The 22,925-nt window shown below is 34.7% G+C and overlaps 1 protein-coding gene and 7 long non-coding RNA genes across 8 annotated transcripts; 6 read left to right on the plus strand and 2 right to left on the minus strand.

Moving 5' to 3' along the window:
* The first annotated feature begins 700 nt into the window (after positions 1 to 700).
* On the plus strand, positions 701 to 1,501 carry LOC130701697 (uncharacterized). The gene is made up of 4 exons (XR_009004176.2): positions 701 to 919; positions 989 to 1,090; positions 1,188 to 1,301; positions 1,363 to 1,501. It is a non-coding gene; the product is annotated as an uncharacterized LOC130701697 (long non-coding RNA).
* A 1,880-nt stretch (positions 1,502 to 3,381) lies between these two features.
* LOC130701701 (uncharacterized) lies at positions 3,382 to 4,182 on the plus strand. The gene is made up of 4 exons (XR_009004180.1): positions 3,382 to 3,600; positions 3,670 to 3,771; positions 3,869 to 3,982; positions 4,044 to 4,182. It is a non-coding gene; the product is annotated as an uncharacterized LOC130701701 (long non-coding RNA).
* Positions 4,183 to 6,061: 1,879 nt separating this feature from the next.
* On the plus strand, positions 6,062 to 6,862 carry LOC130701641 (uncharacterized). Its single transcript, XR_009004164.1, has 4 exons — positions 6,062 to 6,280; positions 6,350 to 6,451; positions 6,549 to 6,662; positions 6,724 to 6,862. It is a non-coding gene; the product is annotated as an uncharacterized LOC130701641 (long non-coding RNA).
* A 551-nt stretch (positions 6,863 to 7,413) lies between these two features.
* LOC130701710 (solute carrier family 4 member 11-like) lies at positions 7,414 to 8,601 on the plus strand. Its single transcript, XM_059494129.1, has 5 exons — positions 7,414 to 7,496; positions 7,557 to 7,680; positions 7,751 to 7,978; positions 8,042 to 8,158; positions 8,536 to 8,601. Exons 1-5 carry the CDS (start codon positions 7,453 to 7,455, stop codon positions 8,599 to 8,601), a joined length of 579 nt encoding a protein of 192 aa, XP_059350112.1. The 5' UTR covers positions 7,414 to 7,452.
* Positions 8,602 to 10,455: 1,854 nt separating this feature from the next.
* LOC130701709 (uncharacterized) lies at positions 10,456 to 12,163 on the plus strand. Its single transcript, XR_009004192.2, has 4 exons — positions 10,456 to 10,710; positions 10,771 to 11,124; positions 11,185 to 11,279; positions 11,976 to 12,163. It is a non-coding gene; the product is annotated as an uncharacterized LOC130701709 (long non-coding RNA).
* Positions 12,164 to 18,481: 6,318 nt separating this feature from the next.
* Positions 18,482 to 19,924, minus strand: LOC130701693 (uncharacterized). The gene is made up of 6 exons (XR_009422109.1): positions 19,742 to 19,924; positions 19,469 to 19,684; positions 19,316 to 19,399; positions 18,935 to 19,256; positions 18,790 to 18,870; positions 18,482 to 18,729 (listed from the first exon to the last, which is right to left on the minus strand). It is a non-coding gene; the product is annotated as an uncharacterized LOC130701693 (long non-coding RNA).
* A 207-nt stretch (positions 19,925 to 20,131) lies between these two features.
* On the minus strand, positions 20,132 to 21,835 carry LOC130701694 (uncharacterized). Its single transcript, XR_009004173.2, has 4 exons — positions 21,696 to 21,835; positions 21,531 to 21,619; positions 21,377 to 21,462; positions 20,132 to 20,214 (listed from the first exon to the last, which is right to left on the minus strand). It is a non-coding gene; the product is annotated as an uncharacterized LOC130701694 (long non-coding RNA).
* LOC130701692 (uncharacterized) lies at positions 21,152 to 21,841 on the plus strand. The gene is made up of 3 exons (XR_009004171.1): positions 21,152 to 21,244; positions 21,400 to 21,476; positions 21,554 to 21,841. It is a non-coding gene; the product is annotated as an uncharacterized LOC130701692 (long non-coding RNA).
* The last annotated feature ends 1,084 nt before the right edge of the window (positions 21,842 to 22,925 follow it).

The raw sequence follows: 22,925 nt of genomic DNA on the forward strand, positions 1-22,925 counted from the left end.
AATCACGAATATGAAATTAGTTTTTATGTAGACTTTATGGTTTTTGAGTTATTTTAAATATAAAAGTAGGTACGATAGAAATTTAAGGCCCGAACAAACAATAAGCCCGACTTTTAACTAAAAAAATATTATCAATAAAATTAGAAAACTATATATGATTTAGATGCTAAATTTAACAAGAATCACGAATATGAAATTCGTTTTTTTGTAGAATTTATGGTTTTTGAGTTATTTTAAATATAAAAGTAGGTACGATAGACATTTAAGGCCCGAAAAAACAATAAGCCCGACTTTTAGTTAAAAAATTATTATCGATAAAACTAGATAACTATATGTGATTTAGATGCTAAATTTAACAAGAATCACGAATATGAAATTTGTTTGTATGTAGACTTAATGGTTTTTGAGTTATTTTAAATATAAAAGTAGGTACGATAGAAATTTAAGGCCCGAAAAAAAACAATAAGCCCGACTTTTACCTAAAAAATATTATCAATAAAAAGATAACTATATATAACTATAATACGATAACTATATACGATTTAGATGCTAAATTTAACAAGAATCCCGAATTTGAAATTAGTTTTTATGTAGACTTTCTGGTTTTTGAGTTATTTTAAATATAAAGTAGGTACGATAGAAATTTAAGGCCCGATTCCCGAACGCTGTGATGTTCGTTTTCTGTGTTTTCAGAATAAGTTTTCCTATGTTAAGCATCCATATTTTTGAAGAAAGTGATGATGGTTTGTTTCGCAGAGGAATCGTTTAATTTTCTTTTTTTCTCGTATTCCCCGAAAGAAACTAAGAAATCCAATGAGGAACGAACAGCACACAGGGTGTTGTCGAAGAGGAACACGTAGTCTAGATTATGAGAACAAATTTGAAATTCTAGACAATGCTCTTGAGCAATGTGTCCGTTGTAAGATTTATTTTCTATATTGGCATAATAGTATTGTTAGAAAATCATGAATTGTTTTCTTCCTTTTAGGTTTTTGACTTCGTTTAATGTTGTGGCTGAATTGGACAATGAGAGATTGAATCAACAACATATCAAGTGGGCAGCTCATGGTCAAACTCGTTTGGCATAAAGGTATCATTTAATTGGGAATATTTGTTCATGTCAATACAAGTATTTGCATAGGTTTTCTTCATAGGGGCTTTAGCACCAAACATTTTTTCTTCTTTAGGGTTTGTTAGATAAGGGTGGAGGCAGCTTTAACAATTTAGATCTAGCACCTATTAGACTGGTGGTGTTGGCCCCGTGAATCTTATCGTCTTCAAGCTGGGTGAAAAAACAATGAGTATTTAGTTATCAAAATTACCTGAGGCATGTGCAAATATTCAAATAATTCTTCGTTGAAGTTCAGTTGGTTTCGTGCAACATCCTCACAAAAATGCAACAAGACTTAACAAATAGAGCATATAGATGCAGTGTCGATCTGTACCAGTGAGTACCAGAGTAATGTGACAAGCATTCATGATGGTGATTAATCTTCACACAGCTAACATTTAGTTGGTACTATTATATGTTTTATAAATTCAGTTATAATTTAATTCAGCTTGTTATTTAGTGGAATATAATTTATTTCAGTTTTTCTGATGCAGTTTGGAAGCCACTTGGAGTAAACCTTTCGTCAGTTACTCACAAAAAAAGATTGGCAAATCTGGTCCTGAGAGATCACTTTTTTTGTCAAGGAAATACTGGAAATTGGTATTGAAAAGGTCATTAACAGAAAATTTTTGTATTTAATCAGTTTATTCTTATATTTAACATGGTTGTTCAGAAATGCCATGGAATCTAAAAGCACTTGACAAAAAAAACATTTTGATTGTTCTCGTACCTGCATTAGATCGAAATTGCTTGTCCAATGGTACCAATTCATTAATGAAAACAATCTATTAGACAAAAATGTATGATTGACTGATCATCATCTGTGTAAATTTATATATAATTCTTATAATTCTAGGTATTCAACCATGGCATGTTGACCAGCTATCTGCGGAGTGAAAATCTACTTGACAGTGTTCAACCAGTTAAGTAGCTGAATAGCTATGAAACACAACCAATCCAGGAACTGAGTGTGTTGAACAACCACACTTATCTTGGAGAGCTGCAGAAAGAGAATGGAACATTACCCTGCCAAACACCTGCTTCCAAATGGTAGTTTTAATTATTTGTTTTTACAAGATATATTCAGTCAATTCTTCGAAAAACTGTTCTTTTTCACAGGTCAATGGCAGGGGTCTTATTCACTGTCTGATGAATTTAACTTTAAACAAGATATTGCTTTTGATTACCTCTGCTGGTAACTTTTATATTCCTAGTTAAGATGTGGCTTTCATCAAAAAGGGTTGAAACTAACATCTAACTTTTTTTTCTTCTTCTCCAAAGAGCTGCTTAGGAAGTTAGCTAGAGTGACGAAGATGTGTCATCACAGCAGAATAAGTGTAAAAAGCAAGTTGTTCAGCAAAATGAGTGCCTTGCATTATTTACCACTATTTTACGATATTGAGCTGATGATACCTGGTAAACCTGCAATTTGTTTTTATGTAGACTTCATGGTTTTTGAGTTATGTCCAAAATAAAAGTAGGTACGATAGAAATTTAAGGCCCGAAAGAACAATAAGCCCGACTTTTAACTAAAAAATTATTATCAATAAAACTAGATAATTATACATGATTTAGATGCTAAATTTAACAAGAATCACGAATATGAAATTAGTTTTTATGTAGACTTTATGGTTTTTGAGTTATTTTAAATATAAAAGTAGGTACGATAGAAATTTAAGGCCCGAACAAACAATAAGCCCGACTTTTAACTAAAAAAATATTATCAATAAAATTAGAAAACTATATATGATTTAGATGCTAAATTTAACAAGAATCACGAATATGAAATTCGTTTTTTTGTAGAATTTATGGTTTTTGAGTTATTTTAAATATAAAAGTAGGTACGATAGACATTTAAGGCCCGAAAAAACAATAAGCCCGACTTTTAGTTAAAAAATTATTATCGATAAAACTAGATAACTATATGTGATTTAGATGCTAAATTTAACAAGAATCACGAATATGAAATTTGTTTGTATGTAGACTTAATGGTTTTTGAGTTATTTTAAATATAAAAGTAGGTACGATAGAAATTTAAGGCCCGAAAAAAAACAATAAGCCCGACTTTTACCTAAAAAATATTATCAATAAAACTAGATAACTATATACGATTTAGATGCTAAATTTAACAAGAATCCCGAATTTGAAATTAGTTTTTATGTAGACTTTCTGGTTTTTGAGTTATTTTAAATATAAAGTAGGTACGATAGAAATTTAAGGCCCGATTCCCGAACGCTGTGATGTTCGTTTTCTGTGTTTTCAGAATAAGTTTTCCTATGTTAAGCATCCATATTTTTGAAGAAAGTGATGATGGTTTGTTTCGCAGAGGAATCGTTTAATTTTCTTTTTTTCTCGTATTCCCCGAAAGAAACTAAGAAATCCAATGAGGAACGAACAGCACACAGGGTGTTGTCGAAGAGGAACACGTAGTCTAGATTATGAGAACAAATTTGAAATTCTAGACAATGCTCTTGAGCAATGTGTCCGTTGTAAGATTTATTTTCTATATTGGCATAATAGTATTGTTAGAAAATCATGAATTGTTTTCTTCCTTTTAGGTTTTTGACTTCGTTTAATGTTGTGGCTGAATTGGACAATGAGAGATTGAATCAACAACATATCAAGTGGGCAGCTCATGGTCAAACTCGTTTGGCATAAAGGTATCATTTAATTGGGAATATTTGTTCATGTCAATACAAGTATTTGCATAGGTTTTCTTCATAGGGGCTTTAGCACCAAACATTTTTTCTTCTTTAGGGTTTGTTAGATAAGGGTGGAGGCAGCTTTAACAATTTAGATCTAGCACCTATTAGACTGGTGGTGTTGGCCCCGTGAATCTTATCGTCTTCAAGCTGGGTGAAAAAACAATGAGTATTTAGTTATCAAAATTACCTGAGGCATGTGCAAATATTCAAATAATTCTTCGTTGAAGTTCAGTTGGTTTCGTGCAACATCCTCACAAAAATGCAACAAGACTTAACAAATAGAGCATATAGATGCAGTGTCGATCTGTACCAGTGAGTACCAGAGTAATGTGACAAGCATTCATGATGGTGATTAATCTTCACACAGCTAACATTTAGTTGGTACTATTATATGTTTTATAAATTCAGTTATAATTTAATTCAGCTTGTTATTTAGTGGAATATAATTTATTTCAGTTTTTCTGATGCAGTTTGGAAGCCACTTGGAGTAAACCTTTCGTCAGTTACTCACAAAAAAAGATTGGCAAATCTGGTCCTGAGAGATCACTTTTTTTGTCAAGGAAATACTGGAAATTGGTATTGAAAAGGTCATTAACAGAAAATTTTTGTATTTAATCAGTTTATTCTTATATTTAACATGGTTGTTCAGAAATGCCATGGAATCTAAAAGCACTTGACAAAAAAACATTTTGATTGTTCTCGTACCTGCATTAGATCGAAATTGCTTGTCCAATGGTACCAATTCATTAATGAAAACAATCTATTAGACAAAAATGTATGATTGACTGATCATCATCTGTGTAAATTTATATATAATTCTTATAATTCTAGGTATTCAACCATGGCATGTTGACCAGCTATCTGCGGAGTGAAAATCTACTTGACAGTGTTCAACCAGTTAAGTAGCTGAATAGCTATGAAACACAACCAATCCAGGAACTGAGTGTGTTGAACAACCACACTTATCTTGGAGAGCTGCAGAAAGAGAATGGAACATTACCCTGCCAAACACCTGCTTCCAAATGGTAGTTTTAATTATTTGTTTTTACAAGATATATTCAGTCAATTCTTCGAAAAACTGTTCTTTTTCACAGGTCAATGGCAGGGGTCTTATTCACTGTCTGATGAATTTAACTTTAAACAAGATATTGCTTTTGATTACCTCTGCTGGTAACTTTTATATTCCTAGTTAAGATATGGCTTTCATCAAAAAGGGTTGAAACTAACATCTAACTTTTTTTTCTTCTTCTCCAAAGAGCTGCTTAGGAAGTTAGCTAGAGTGACGAAGATGTGTCATCACAGCAGAATAAGTGTAAAAAGCAAGTTGTTCAGCAAAATGAGTGCCTTGCATTATTTACCACTATTTTACGATATTGAGCTGATGATACCTGGTAAACCTGCAATTTGTTTTTATGTAGACTTCATGGTTTTTGAGTTATGTCCAAAATAAAAGTAGGTACGATAGAAATTTAAGGCCCGAAAGAACAATAAGCCCGACTTTTAACTAAAAAATTATTATCAATAAAACTAGATAATTATACATGATTTAGATGCTAAATTTAACAAGAATCACGAATATGAAATTAGTTTTTATGTAGACTTTATGGTTTTTGAGTTATTTTAAATATAAAAGTAGGTACGATAGAAATTTAAGGCCCGAACAAACAATAAGCCCGACTTTTAACTAAAAAAATATTATCAATAAAATTAGAAAACTATATATGATTTAGATGCTAAATTTAACAAGAATCACGAATATGAAATTCGTTTTTTTGTAGAATTTATGGTTTTTGAGTTATTTTAAATATAAAAGTAGGTACGATAGACATTTAAGGCCCGAAAAAACAATAAGCCCGACTTTTAGTTAAAAAATTATTATCGATAAAACTAGATAACTATATGTGATTTAGATGCTAAATTTAACAAGAATCACGAATATGAAATTTGTTTGTATGTAGACTTAATGGTTTTTGAGTTATTTTAAATATAAAAGTAGGTACGATAGAAATTTAAGGCCCGAAAAAAAACAATAAGCCCGACTTTTACCTAAAAAATATTATCAATAAAACTAGATAACTATATACGATTTAGATGCTAAATTTAACAAGAATCCCGAATTTGAAATTAGTTTTTATGTAGACTTTCTGGTTTTTGAGTTATTTTAAATATAAAGTAGGTACGATAGAAATTTAAGGCCCGATTCCCGAACGCTGTGATGTTCGTTTTCTGTGTTTTCAGAATAAGTTTTCCTATGTTAAGCATCCATATTTTTGAAGAAAGTGATGATGGTTTGTTTCGCAGAGGAATCGTTTAATTTTCTTTTTTTCTCGTATTCCCCGAAAGAAACTAAGAAATCCAATGAGGAACGAACAGCACACAGGGTGTTGTCGAAGAGGAACACGTAGTCTAGATTATGAGAACAAATTTGAAATTCTAGACAATGCTCTTGAGCAATGTGTCCGTTGTAAGATTTATTTTCTATATTGGCATAATAGTATTGTTAGAAAATCATGAATTGTTTTCTTCCTTTTAGGTTTTTGACTTCGTTTAATGTTGTGGCTGAATTGGACAATGAGAGATTGAATCAACAACATATCAAGTGGGCAGCTCATGGTCAAACTCGTTTGGCATAAAGGTATCATTTAATTGGGAATATTTGTTCATGTCAATACAAGTATTTGCATAGGTTTTCTTCATAGGGGCTTTAGCACCAAACATTTTTTCTTCTTTAGGGTTTGTTAGATAAGGGTGGAGGCAGCTTTAACAATTTAGATCTAGCACCTATTAGACTGGTGGTGTTGGCCCCGTGAATCTTATCGTCTTCAAGCTGGGTGAAAAAACAATGAGTATTTAGTTATCAAAATTACCTGAGGCATGTGCAAATATTCAAATAATTCTTCGTTGAAGTTCAGTTGGTTTCGTGCAACATCCTCACAAAAATGCAACAAGACTTAACAAATAGAGCATATAGATGCAGTGTCGATCTGTACCAGTGAGTACCAGAGTAATGTGACAAGCATTCATGATGGTGATTAATCTTCACACAGCTAACATTTACTTGGTACTATTATATGTTTTATAAATTCAGTTATAATTTAATTCAGCTTGTTATTTGGTGGAATATAATTTATTTCAGTTCTTCTGATGCAGTTTGGAAGTCACTTGGAGTAAACCTTTCGTCAGTTACCAATAAAAAAAAGATTGGCAAATCTAACTAACGGTATGCAATCGGTAACAGTTTTATCACAGTTAGAATTACTTTTTCCTGACATACATTTCAAACTCATTTTTAACACAGTTAACATATAGTCACATTACATGATGGTGGTTGAGATTTTGTTGCCCCTTATTGCTTAAGTTGTGGGCAGTTCTTGGTCCATGTCTGATTCTTTTACTTGACGACGTTGCCGAAGAGACGTACTCTTCCTCTGTCGATTTTGTGGACATGTTGCTGAACAAAATTAGATTACCTACATCTATGGTTCAAGAAGCCAGAAATATCCTATTTACACATATGCTGGTACATAGATAAAACAGTAAATGCAATGCAATTTGGAGCAGGGCCTTTTTATGATGTGTTGTCGTATTCCAGCCTCAAGTAGAACAATTCAGGCCACATACAGCCCCAAAGAAAAAATGAATGCCAATTTTGCCTACGATGAATCGTGGATGTGCCTGGTGTAAGCAACTTTGTTCTTGCTGATGTTGAACTTTACAATACTAGATATATTTTTCTTTAGTGGCGATATTCCATCACTTGTGCAGCGACACATGGCCATCGTCAGGCTCAAGCATCCAACGAATATGGGAACGAATTGCCGTGATCTCCAACTTTTTGTGCTCATAGTCTGTCCAGCTAAAGAGGTAATGACATCAAACGAGTTATATTGTATATTCTTTGAATTAAAAGTACTTTGTACGCGGCAAATGAAAGAAAGGTACAAAGAATGCATTGGAGACGGGCCGCACATTTGCTACATTGTTAGCTGATCATCATCTACACCGTCAGTCGGTGGAATTATTAGCTACCGAAGAAGAATTCAAGCAGCTTATTTTCAATCGTACAAGAGAATTGATTAAGGAACAGCAACAGAGCCGTTCAGCCGTTTCAATTAAATTGGACGCCGTTGTTGAACCATCCAAAAACATCGCAATGAGTAATGTGAGTTTGGCATTCGTTCACAGACGTTTCTCGTGCATATTATTATATTCTGATGTGTAACAGGGAATCGGGAGACTTTGTCAGTTTGGGCAAAGTATCCGAGAGGATCTTTCACGTCGACTGCCGCATTATGTATCGGACTATGCCGATGGCATAGTTGGAGTAAAAACACCTCAAAAGGTTCTTTCTACCACTTTTTCCTCTATTTCGCCTGTCTACTCTGGGTAATAGTATGATTTGTTTAATATTTATCTTGTTCATTGATTGAGAAGGAGTTTTATTATAATAACATAGTTTTATTACAGACTGATAAATTAGATAACATATAGCTGGAGACATTTAAACTAAAGGTCTTTCAGTGAACAGATTATGAAGGGTTAGTATAACATCAGACTATGTAATAGTTAGTCAAAGTCAGAACCTGGTGAAATATCAAGTAGAATTAATTGTGCAGAAGATACATCTTAGTAATGTATTGCAAGTAACAGATTTACATATACATTTTATAACTGTATTGATAAGATTGTCAATACCTAATAATTTCTATTTACATTCAGGAAAATCAGGTCAGTAATGTGAAGAAAGGTGATTTCGGAATGACCACCAGCAATAATGAAATCTAGCAGACACAGTGAATATACAGTATGGTACTATAAATGTTTTAAATAATTAGTGGTACTTAACAATTTTCAATTCCTCATTTCATGCAGTTTGAAAGGCAGCCTGAGTTTACACTTCAGCACCCACTCACTCGGAATGGAAAATAGTCGTTCCTTATAGTAATGGAATAGTGGTAACAGTTTGATTTAATTAAGAATTAGTCTACTAACAGAGATTTTGAACTAATTTATTCGAAGTTCATATCCTCTTAGTTTCTACAATTAAAGAAGGCAATGAAGCTAGTTAGCATAAATTCAACTTACCTGACAGGCGAAACGATCAACGACGGTGTTGATAGTTGTGGTACATTTGTAGAGACAAGACTCTGGATGAAGGTGAATATCCAGCGTCTAGACGACGCCTTAAATACTCAGACACGTGACACACGTCACCGGAAGTAGAGTGTAGGGTAGAGGGACGTAATTCTGAAGGTCGATAGGTTGAAGGGCAAACTTTTATTTCCAGGTGAGCCCGAGGTTATATAGCCATTCCCCATCGATTTATCCTACGTTACTTTGATTTTTTTTTGTTACCAAGCCCCTAAAACAGATGAAGAACCTCGGGCATTCACAAAAAAGGAGGGGGGAGAGGAAGAAAAAAAAAGAATCTAGCAGCTCAGTCGCTCTTTCACCTGCACGCAGTGCACTAGTGTAGATTTGTTGCTTGCACTCCTCATTTAATTATTCTTAGAACGTTCGCACGTGCACCCAGTTTTCGCAATTAGTAGATTCATCAATTACGCACTAATAACGCACTGCATCAGGACCTGGTTTTGTTTAGTTGGGTAGTACAATAAGTCTAGATGAAATAGATAAACATAGATAAAGTTAAGGATAAGTAGGTCTAAAGTTAAGTTAAAAGTAAGGCGTAAGCGTAGCCCACCTCAATTCGTTACTTTTGCACAACACTATCACAGCCATTTTCTTTCACTGTTTTACGCAATTGTGTACCGTAGTCGTCGTTCGCAAACCATTTTTTCTACTAACAATGGTACATTTCGGCTTTTTCACACAATTTACACATGAACCGCCAATCCAAACAACCTCCTGATCATTAACTAACGATTAATAATCTATTTCTTTTTTCAAGAAATTTTTATGCAATGTAACTGTAATTTGTGTACATGATTCTGTTAGAATTAAGATGACACATATTGTAGATCAAATATTCAAAAATTTCGTTTTTTTTTTCTTTCTCTTTTGTACAATCAGGAGTGCAATCTCTGGGGCCGAAGAAGACATTGGGCAACGAGGATCGCCCCGCAGCCACTTTAATATCGCCCAAGATTCTGAGGTATATAACGAAAAATTAGTATCTTAACTATATAATTTTTTAATCATGTGCGTCTAGGAGGGTCGAGTCACCACCAAAGGGGGACGTTGGGCAACGAAGGTTACCGCTAGAAGCCTAGCAAAAATTGCAAGGTATTTAAAAAATTTAAGTGTTTTTACCATGTTCTATGTATTTGTGTCTAGGAGGGCTGGCAACACCACCGACGAGGATTATCGGACGTCGTAGATCGCCTCCGAACTCGCCAAGGATTGCCAGGTATTGCTTTAACAATTTTAAGTGTCTAATCGTTATTTTTTATGTATTTAGGGTGGTCCACATCACCGAAAAAGGCTCCTGGACAACGAGTTCGCCGTCGGAGCCACCTGGATCGTCGCCGAAAATTGTCAAGTATTTCATTAAAAGTTTTAAGTTTTGAAGTAAGGTTTTATTTTGTTTTTATGCATTTAGGAGAGCTGCAGCACCATTGAAGAGGATGGGGGATATCGAGGATTGGCGCTGGAGCAACGACATTGTCGGCACGGGTATTGAGGTATTTAAAAAAAACGTTTAAGTATTTAATCATGTTTTTTTTTACGTATGTAAGAGGACGCTGGACGCCGAAGAGTACGCTGTAGCACCGTCATCGTCCCCATGGATGTTTCAGGTATATGTTTTACACGTTTATTTGCCTAACCATGTTTTTCTTACGTATTTAGGAGGGTTTTATCATAGCAGAAGAGGACCAGTGGACAATGAGGTTCGTCGTCGGAGGCACCATAATTGTTGCCAAAAATAATCAAGTATTTAATTGAAAGTTTTAAGTTTTACGCTATGATTTCATTTTGTTTTCATGTTTTTAGGAGGGCTCCGCCACCATTGAAAAGGATGTTGGACGTCGTTGGAGGTACTATGATCGCCGTCCAAAATTGGGAAGTATTTTTTTGTTAATTTTTAAGTCTTACACTATGATTTTATTGTGATTTTATGTATTTAGGAGGGCCCTACCACCATCGAAGAAGATGTTGGGTATTCAGGACCGCCGCTGGAGCAACGAAATCGTCACCATGGATGTTGCAGGTATATGTTAACACGTGTAAGTGTCTAATCATGTTTTTTTTTTATGTATTTAGGACGGTCCACATTACCACGTAGAGGATCATAGGACAACGAGTGTCGCTGCCGGAGCTACCGTAATTGTTGCCCAAATTTGTCAAGTATCTAATTGAAAGCTTTAAGTTTTACACCATGGTTTTATGTTGTATGTATGTGTTTAGGAGGGTCCCAACACCGTCGAAGAGCACGCTGGAGGAAGGAGGTTCGCCGCCCAGCCCCGAGATTTATACCCATTAAGAAGACGGAAATAAAGATGGTACGGTTTAGTATTGCCAAATTGGCTTTCACTTTATTTCGTATTGTGATTTGTGTGATTGGCAAATGTGTTTGTTTCGTTCCATTTTCCTTCCCATTATTTCCCCTCAAGCAATTTTGCGTATGATTTTACCTTTCACTGAGCACGCAATTTCACTGCACCTGCACCAATTCAATGCACCGGGTAGGGATTAGTGGTTTAGTTAGTTGCATAGGTTACACGCCAAGTATTTGTTTGATGCAGGTTTGCAAAACACTAATTTATTTTGTTTTACTTTTCTTGTAAAAGCACTGTTGTATTTTGAATATTGAATAGGGACTTGAAAAATAGGAATACTAAAACAATTAATTGCTTGTGATCGGGTTGTGTACAACGATTGATAACCCGATAAAACCATGATGGGGTAATAACCCGTTTAACCTGCCCCAAAAACAGATATAAACAACCCGCTGAACAAAACTCGACCCGATCGAAGTGGGTTTGTAAATCTGACTAGTCTTTCTTTCTTAACCTTCCATCTTCCGTTAACCAATTCGATGTTTTGCAACGCTGTATCATATGTCTGCAAAAGTGCATATGAAGTTCAGTCTTCTATGCGCAGACAGTTTGTAAGCAAACCAGAAATACCGGTGAATATTTGATAATTTCATATTAGCGAAGTTATATTTGGCATTTAATTAGATTTGATAATTTTAGAATCTTGAGGACGTGTAGCGAGCGCAAAGATATGGAAGAATCAAGCACCACTCTCAAGCGTCGCATCGTTAAAATTAAAGGGGATTATAGTTCATCATGGCGACGATATTACACTAACTGAAAGCCTTGACCACAGAAGAGAATTTAAATGAAGTTATAGAAATTCTCCTGGATTTTGAAAAACAGACGAGACCTGTGAGTTGAATTTCTCTATCTTTTTTGTATCATACTTGATCCTATGCTTTTTTTTATAGGTAGATACCATTTCAGCAAGGTGCATCTTGGAACAAATTGTACAGGTCAGTTTCGAAACCAAGTCTTGTTGTATAACATGGCTAAACGCTACAGCCTTGTGGCGGTCAATGTATGGTTGTCCACCTTGACTAATTAGTCGAGGAAATAGAAAAATTTCATTCCAATTTGGTGGGCAGAAGAACCTACTCTGTAAGAAAATTATTGATCTGTTTAAACTTTAATTTTTATGTATATAAATAGGTTGGGTGTAACCTAGATTATGGCTCATCAGTGCCAACTTAAGCAGGTATTGATTTCTTGGTTAAAGAGGATATATAGAGCAAGGTTATGAGGATAGTTAGCAATGGTTTTTTGCTGTTGCACGAATGGGGTAAAGATTCGCACTTTTTAGTTTTATTAATTTTGATTTATGTAACAGTTGAAATTATATTAAATTTATTTATTTAATATTCCTTTCGATTAGGTTTACTCAATACACCAGCCCACGGGGTGTTGGGTGGAGATGAGTGTATGCGCACTTATTTGACTAGTCGTACATATGCATTGTAAGAAAGAGAATTATGGAATGAATTGGGCGAATCCATTTGTACTATGATAATATTAGCAGATTGATAACTCTGGTGATGGTTAAGACATTCTACTTATGAATAGTAAAATGTATAAGCTGACATTAAGAAACTGTATAAATGAATATATGTTAGCCATAAAATTGGCAAGATGATTTTTTACAGCAAATGAGCAGGTTGGTAGTAGTTGAACTATAATGATAATTGACTGAAAAATCTGGAGTTATTTCACTATTTAACAGTAAAATGGTATTAAAAAAAGGGGTTTAGGTTATTCTAATTCTATTTTATTCTAATTGATTTCAAAACAATTGAGCGCTTGAGATTAAGTGAGCGACAGCGCAGAAAATTGTTAAGCACACAATTATAAACGATGCATGGTTAATAAATTCATGTTGAAGCTTTATTTAACATTAACGCCAACTTGCCCGAACACAAAGCTATTAGAGACTCAAATTCAACTGATGCGGGCGGTATCGTTAAAAGATAAATGGATATTTTTCAACATGCGTTGATATAATACTAATCTGTTAAATCGTGGTCGTAAAATTGACATGAATTTGTGGCAAAGCTTGTAGTAGGGTTTTTCATTGCATAACTATGTAACAATATTATGTGCTAATATCAATAAACAAGTTTAGTTTATCTTGCAAAAAACGACTGTCTTGAGCAAGATACTCATTACAATATATGCTCTATTGTAAGTATCGAGCTGCCAACAACCATTCATTTGTGGGCTAACACTGAATTTCATGGATATTGAATGGTCAAAAACTTTCTATTTTTCGTTGTTATTATTCAGTTTGTGGTTTTTTTTGCTCGATAATTTTATGTGTTTTAATGTCAACGCTGTACTTACGTTTGATGTTTTAATTTAATGACGATTATATTGTGATTTACCACCGTGTAGATTAGTAGAAGCTAATTATATTTAATCATGTGTTAATAATGTATTTTTAATACCTGGGAAACATAGACACAACCTTTTCACATTTACATAGTTTATTATAATTGAAACACACATACAATTCACACTACACACAACACATACATATACTTTAACATCAATGAAATTTTCAGTAACTATGGGGTATCGAACCCTGATCTTCAGCGTATCTTGCTGATGCTCAACCATTGAGCTATAGTCACCTACGATTTCAATGTTTTATACCTTGAGTCAACGTACGAATATATTGTATATTTAATATTTTAATCTTGCTATAATATTTGGCAGTCTGACCAAATAATGTACACGTATCATGGCATATATGTAGAGGGTGCGGCTACGATGTCAGAAGACAAAGGTTCAAATCCAGTAAGGGGTAAAAGTAAAAATCGAAAATTAAATAAAATATTATATATTTTTACTGTCACTCAAATTTTTGAAAATGTGTAAAAGATGACGTTTCGCTATACCATTGGTTAGTCTGACCATACATTTCACAAGTGTTATAGCATGTGTGTAGAGAGTCCGGCTACGGTATCAGAAAACTAGGTTTCAAATCGTATGCATTGCTAAAGTAGTCGGCAAATATGCATTAAATACTTTTGTGTTTATTACATTATATTTATTGAATATGTGTAATAGGTTGTCTAAAGATGACTTGCAAAAATGGTTGTCGGCAGAATGTAACTCATAGCTCAATGGTAGAGCATCGACTTAGTGAGTCAAATGATTAGGGGTCGATCCCGAAAAGAGTTCAACCATAAAATAAATGATTCAATTGAACAAAATATGCGATATAGTATTATCAAAGGTTTCTAACATTGCAACATGCAACAATTCCAAAAGTAGAAGCCTTAATATTAAATCAAATTCTATACAATGCACAAGGTTTCTAAAATTGCAACTGCTATGCAACAATCTCAAATATAGAAACCATCATGTTGTTTGGAATTCTATCAAGTGATTCAAATATTGCAATCTAAATGCAAAAACTACTAAAAATTTTCCTTTCTGCACAACGAACATAGCTGAATTGCGTGGGTTCAAATCCCATATAACTGTGTCGATGTTCTACCATTGAGATACTTGTGAAACTTCAGGAAAGTTTAAGTCTTTAACACTTACGTAACGTAATAGTGCGCGCAAGTCAATAGAAAACCTTATGCCAATGGGGGGATATAGGGGGGCAGATGCCAGGTAGGCAAAGCGTCCGCTTCCCAATTCGAAGGTTCCTGGTTCGATTCCCAGTTAGGTGTCCGATTCCACAGGCTTCCTACCTTCCCAGGTGTCACGATTCCACGGTGCCAGTCGAGTTGGGTAACTTCGTGCGAAGCACGCGAACGGATATTTTACCAAATGTTAATCTCGAAAAAAGTAAAAATTTTCAATAAATATGACATGTTACTCTTTATTAAGTATCTAGAAATTTGTATAATTTACAACGGATTTTAACCGTAGCCATTGTCCTCTGTCTAGACAGATGATAATAAATGAATGTTAGAAATCTTGTGCAATGTATAGAAATTCAGTTAATATCATGTCTTATACTTTTGGTATTGTTGCATAGCAATTGCAATTTCAGAAAACTTTGAACATACTATATCGTATATTATATGTGGTACTATATCATTTTTTTTATGGTTGAACTCTTTTGGGGATCGATCCCTAATCATTCGACTTGCGAAGCCAATGCTCTACCATTGAGCCATGAGTTACATTCAGCCGACAACCATTTTTGCAAGTCATCTTTAGACAACCTATTACACATATTCAATAAATATAATATAATAAACATAAAAGTATTTAATGGATGTTTTCCGATAACTTTAACAATACCTACGATTTGAAACCTAGTCTTCTCATACCGTAGCCGGATTCTCTACACATAAGCTATAACATTTTTGAATGTATGGTCAGACTAACCAATGGTATAGCGAAGCGTCATCTTTTACACATTTTCAAATATTTGAGCGACAGTTAAAATATAAGATATTTTATTCAATTTTCGATTTTTACCCCTTAATCGATTTGAACCTTTTTTTCTGACATCGTAGCCGGACCCTCTACAGACATGCCATGATACATGTACATTAATTGGTCAGACTGCCAAATATTATAGCAAGGTTAGAATATAAGTAACAGTAAAAATTTGTTACGTTTGATTAATGCTTTCTTGATATTTCTATCACTTACTGGATTTGAACTTCAAACTTCTCACACCGTAACCGAAACCTCTACATATACGCCACGATACACATACACTTACTAGTCAGACTGACAAATAGTATAGCAAGATTAAAACATTAACTATACAATATTTTCGTGGGTTGACTCAAGGTATAAAACATTGAAATGGTAAGTGTCAATGGCTCAATGGTTGAACATCGGCAAGCTACGCCGAATATTAGGGTTCAATACCCCATAGTTACGGAAAATTCAATGGGTGTCAAATTGTGTATGATTGTTGTATCTAGTGTCTATTGTGTAAATGGTTCAGTTATAATAAAATGTGTAAGTAATAAATGAATATGTATATGTTTCCCTGGTGATAAAAATACAGACTATAAACGAAAACTTAAATCAGTACTTCTAATATACACGAGGTTAAATCACAATATAATCGTCATTACATTAAAACTTACTAACCTTTCGCAAATCAAACGCTAGGACAAAGGAGACAACAAAACACAACACATACAGCATTACAGACAGCAGAAAAAATAAAAAAACAATAAATTCAATGAGGGAAAAAACCCACAAAATTTACAAAAACCACATACAAGAATTAAGTTTTTATCACCCAGGTTTTCTATGAAGAGTTTCTTTGCACAAGACAGTGTACATTTGTTGACGTCACACAGTTTCATTTGTTGCAAGATAAGTTTAATTTTTTTTACTGATATTATAACATTACATTTTGACAGAGTTATGTAGTGACAGAGTTATATTAGTACAAGTTTTGCCACAGTTTAACAACTTTCTGCAATGTTACGGATAAGATTCAGTTGCTTCATGTGAAACATGTTTAACAGCATCTAATTTCTTTAGTAAACCCGCCCGTTGAATCACAATTTGTGTAGCGAGTAATAAGCTGTTTTTTATTAACTCCATGTTCATTTTTATCGCACACGTAACCCGTTCACAAGCGATGATTTGTTTTGAAGACGATTAGTATTCATAAATTTACATCAATATAGTATTAAGCTCCATTACTATTAACGTTCGTCATATTTAATTTGTAATACATTTTCAATAAGCTACTATATTACCGATTTATACATTTCCACTATTAAACAGCGAAATGACGTAACTATATACTTATCATTAATCAATAAAGTACCAATTTCCCCCATCTCACTCTTCAGAAGTGCTATATATTTTCCATCGATTATTTGTATTATTTTTAGCAATATCATTTCCTCTCCCCTGGGCTGGTGTATTAAATAAACCCAATCAGAAAGATATATTTTGTGAATAATTTCCTTTCTTAATAATCTTTCCCTAATATCTTTCTTCGTTGAGCATTAATTTTAAATCCAGCATAGTATGCCCCACTTTCCAATATACAAATTACTAGTTCATTTAACAGCTTTGTCATTCTAGCCAGTTTGTACACAAAAAAAAAGAACATATCCAGCTTGTAGACGATACCTACATGGGCGTATGAAAATTCTCTGAATCACTATACCGTCTTTTGCCGCGATGATCTACATTAATGCATATCGTTTGCAGGTAAACCAACTACTGAGCTTATTTTTTTTTTAAATGAAATGAATTAAATGAAATGCAACTCACGATTCTGGTCTGAATTCCGCGATCAAGGAGGATTTCTAAGATTCCGTTGTTTTCTGTGGTCAAGGCTTTACATATTAGTATTGTATAGTCGCATGCTGAACTATACCTCAGTACCATTTTAACCCTGCGGCCAGTCCTCGTGAATTGTGTTTAATTCTGCTATATCTTCCCGTTCGCTTCAAGTCTTTTATATTCTAAAACAAACAAAGCTGAATTAAATGCTAAATAAAGAATCGAGAAATTGTCAAATATGTACCTGTATCCTTGGTTTGAATAACTTTCTGCACTCAGAAAAAACTGAGGTAAGGACTCCTGTGCAGACGTTTGAGACAGCGTTGCAACACATCCATTTCGTTGAGTAAAACTGTGAGACCAATCAGCCCCACAAACCCGTATCGCTCGAACCGGTTTCTTGTTCAGCGGGTTGTTCATTCTTGCCTACGGGACAGGTTGGAAGGGTTACTGCCCCATCACGTTTTTGTCGGGTTGTCAAATCGGGGTTTGCAACCCGGTCGCACGCGATCATTATTATATTTATATGTTACACAAGCCACTAAACCATACTCAAAAAGAAGAGTATGCAGACATAAAATAGATTTTTTTTTTTTATTTTTTTTTTTAGAAGTAGTAAGTGTTAGTAACCTGTACCAACTAAATCCTTGGCCTGAAACCAATGTAAGCAGGCCTACATTACCTGATTCGCTAATCCCAACCCGGTGCAAAAATGCAAACAAACCGTGAGTGAACCGTGGGGTACAGGTGCAGTGAATTTGCTTGCTAAGTGAGAGTTAAAACTATAAGCTGTAATGCGTAAGGAAAAATAACGGTAAGGAACAAAGGACAAGAGCAACACATTTGTAAAACACACGAGTAACATGGAATAAAGTAGAAAAATGCCTATTAGGCAATACTCAACCGTACTATTTTTTTCCCCCCATCGACCTAATGGGCGTGTACGACGGAATGGGCGTGTACGACGGAATGGGCGGCGATTTCCGTTGCTCCAACGACACTCCACGACGTCCGGTGGTCCTATTCAGCGACGACGGAGCCCTCCTAAATACATAAAAAAAACATGGTTAGGCAAATAAACATGTAAAGAAATATACCTGAAACATCCATTGCGACAATCTCGTTGCTCCAGCGGCGATCCTCGATGTCCAGCATCCTCTCAGATGGTGATGCGGCCCTCCTAAATACATTAAAACAAGATGAGATCATAGTGTAAAACTTATAACTTTGAATGAAATACCTGACGATTTTGTGTGACAATACTGGTGACTCCCACGGCGAACCACGCTGCCCAATGTTCCTCTTCGGCGACGATGGCGCCCTCGTAAACACATAAAAAACAAAATAAATTAATGGTGTAAGACGTAAAACTTTCAATGAAATACTTGACAATATTGGGCGACGATCCTTGTAGCTCCGACGGCGAACCTCGTTGTCTAGTGATGGAACCCTCCTAATTACAAAACAAAAACATGAATACACAATTAAACGAGTAAATGATGTACCTGAAACATCCACGGTACGATATCGGTGCTCCAACGTCCTCTTTGGTGGTGGTGAAGCCCTCTCGGATACATAAAAAAACAAAACACGTGATTTAACACTTAGACGTATTTTAAAAAAACCTCAATACCCGTGCCGACAATCTCGTCGCTACAGCGGCGATCCTCGATGCTCAGTATGCTCTTCGATGGTGGTGGAGCCCTCCTAAATACATACAAAAACAAAATAAAATGGTGTAAAACATACAACTTTCAATTAAATACTTGACAAGTTTGGGCGATAATCCTGGTGGATACGACGGCGAACCACGTTGTCCAGTGGTCATCTTCGGCAATGATGACACCCTCCTAAACACATAAAAAAAACAAAATAAACTAACGGTGAATGAAATGATGGTTAAACTTTCAATGAAATACTTGATAACTTAAGGCCATCATCCTGGTGGTTCGGTCGGCGAGCGTCACTATCCAGTTGCCCTCTTCGATGGTGATCTGGACCATCCTAAATATATAAATAAAAACACGATTACTTAACGTGTATAACATATACCTGATACATCCATTGCGACCATCTTCTTACTCCAGCAACAATCCTCGATGTCCAGCATCCTCTTCGATGGCGGTGAAGCCCTCCTAAATACATAAAAAAATTAAATCATAGTTCACAACCTAAGACTTTCAAATAAATACTTCACAATTTTTGGCGACTGTTCCTGGTGGCTCCGACAGCGAACCTCGTTGTCCAGTAGCCCACCGCGGTGTTGATGTGGACCATCCTAAATACATAAAAAAAAACACGATTAAACACTTACAATTATTTAAGTTATAACTGGCAATTGTTGGCGACTTCGGCGGCGATCCCCTGACGTCGAGTAATCCTTCTCGGTAGTGTTGCCAGCCCTCCTATACACAGATTAATACAATGAACATGGTAAGGAACTTCAATTTTTGAAATACCTTGGAATTTTGGGCGGATATCCTGCCGTTGTCCAAAGGTCCTCTTCGGTAGAGATGTTGCCTTCCAGATCGGTATAAATAAATAAAAATAAATGGTTAGATACTGAATTTTTAAATAAATACCTCAAAATCCTTGGCTATATTAGAGTGGCTGCGACGGCGATCCTCATTGTCCAGTGTCCTCTTCGGCCCCAGAGATTACCCTCCTGATTGTACAAAAGATAAAAAAAAAAACATTTTTCTTTTGAATATTTCATCAGCAATAAGTGTCATCTTAATTCTAACAGGATCAGATACACAAATTACAGTTACATTGGATAAAAATTTCCTGAAAATAAATTGGTTATTAATCGTTCGATAATGATCAGGAGGTTGTTTGGATTGGCAGTTCATGTGGAAATTGTGTGAAAAAGTTGAAATGTACGATTTTTAGTAAGAAAATGGTTTGCGAACAACGACTACGGTTCATAATTGCATAAAAAAGTGAAAGAAAGTGGCTAAGATAGTGTTGTGCAAAGGTAACGAATTGAGGTGGACTACGCTTACGCCTTACTTAAAGTAGCCTTACTCTTAACTTAACTTTAGACCTACTTATCCTTAACTTAATCTACGTTTATCTATTTCATCTAGACTTATCGTACTACCCAACTAAACAAGTCCAGTGCAGAGGCTAACCCAGGTGCTGATGCAGTGCGTTATTGGTGCGTAATTGATGAATCTACAAATTGCGAAAGCTGGCTGCACGTGCGAAAGTTCTAAGAATAATTAGACGTGGATTTCAAGCAACAAATGTACACTAGTGCACCGCGTGCAGGTGAAAGAGCTATTGAGCTTCTAGCTTCTTTTTTGCTTCATCCCCCCTCCCCTCGCCTTTTTTGTGTATGCCCGAGGTTCTTCATCTGTTTTAGGCACTTGGAAAGAAACAAGAAAAATGCAAAAAAAAAAAAAAAAAAAAAAGAAAATAAAATAAAAAAAACCAAGTAACCTAGGGTCAATCGATGGGGAATGGCTATAACCTCGGGCTCACCTGGAAATAAAAATTTGCCCTTCAACCTATCGACCTTCAGAATTAGGTCCCTCTACCCTACGCTCTACTTCCGGGAAAGCAATAATGTGACACGTGTCTGCGAGTATTTAAGGCGTCGTCTAGACGCTAGATATTCACATTCGTACGGAGTCTTGCTTCTACAAATATACCACAACTATATCACCATCGTCAATCGATTCGCTTATCAGGTAAGTTGAATTTATGCTAACTAGCTTCATTGTCTTCTTTAATTGTAGAAAGTTAGAGGATATCTCTACTTCAATTAAATTAGTTCTAAATCTATGTTAGTAAACTAATTCTTAATTAAATCAAACTGTTACCAATAGCATTCCATTTCTTTTAGGAACGACCCTTTCAATCCATGTGTGAGTAGGTGCTGGCGTGTTTACTCTGGCTGCCTTTCAAACTGATTCAAATGAGGTATTGAAATTTGTTAAGTACCACTAATTAATTAAAAAATTTATAGTACCATACTTTATGTTTGTTGCTACTCTTAGGTTTCATCACTGCTGGTATTCATCATATAGTCATGTCCTTTAATTCACATTACTAACCGGATACTTCTGAATGTAAATAGAAATTATTAAACATCGAAAATCTTATCAATAAAGTTTAAATATGTATGTGTAATTCTTGTACCTGCAAAACACTATTTTAACGTATGCCCTGCATATGTGAATCTACTTGATATTTCAACTGTTCGACTTTGAATAACTATTAAATTATTTAATGTTACACTAACCCAAAAAATAATTCTGATCACTAACAAATAAGCAAAGCAAAGTACAATTAAACAAAGTAAAAAGTACAATTATTTTCAATTAGGTGGGCTAATAAACATTCATAATTGATACACAATATGTCTTACCATAAATAGGTTGGAAAATAATTTTACTAACCTATCATTTCTTCCCATTACTATTACTATTGAATTATCCTCAGCACACATGAATCTAATGAAATACATAATATTTACCATACTGTAGTTTACAATGTAGGATTCTGGTCAGTCTATCCTAAAACACAATACTTTGAGCAGCATTACTCAGACACCAGCCATATAAAGTGTTATTTCAATGAGTTAATCTAGATAAGTGATATGTTATGTAGAAATGTGTACAAATCATACAATTACCATAACTCCTTATTGTTTGAAATTGAAAGGCTATTCAACTGTTAATTATCGAAGTTACAGTGTTAGTCTATGTGTATATATATGTCCATAGGAACCTATGGTTTACAAAGCTTCGACAAATGTAGATAAAAATTAGTACAATTATTTTCAATTCGTTGGGATAACATGAATTCATAGCTATATATAATATACTTTACCATAAACAGCCTAGAAAATGGTTTTTAACCTGTTAAAAAAATAATAATTTATATTATAAATATTGTCACTCTTTCCCAACAATAATTCCAAAGTATTTACTTACCATTAGAATATTATTACAATTTCATATTATTACTATTATTATTTCACTTACCAATTGTTGAAATTGATGATAGTTTTCAATCAATGTGTTTGTAATTCTGGTCAGCCTGTAGTAAAACATGATACTCCTACCATAATAGAAGCCCTTCTCAGTGACATATTCTGCAAACGAACAGCATTATCTACTCCAATGCCAGCCATATAGAGTGTCATGTCAATTGAGTAATCTAGATATGTGATAGTTTATACAGAGATGTATACAAAACATACAATTACCATGACTCCTTTTGTTTGGAATTGAAAGGCTGTTCAACTGCTAGTTATCAAAGTCACAGTATTCGTGGCAAAGTTGTTATCCCAAAATTATCTACAGATAAAAACTAGACACAATGTCTGTGTCCCCGCAGAGGGATGTTTAATCGTCCAACCAGCCC

Source organism: Daphnia carinata, chromosome 2 (assembly GCF_022539665.2).
Source record: "Daphnia carinata strain CSIRO-1 chromosome 2, CSIRO_AGI_Dcar_HiC_V3, whole genome shotgun sequence".
Lineage (NCBI taxonomy): Eukaryota > Metazoa > Arthropoda > Branchiopoda > Diplostraca > Daphniidae > Daphnia > Daphnia carinata.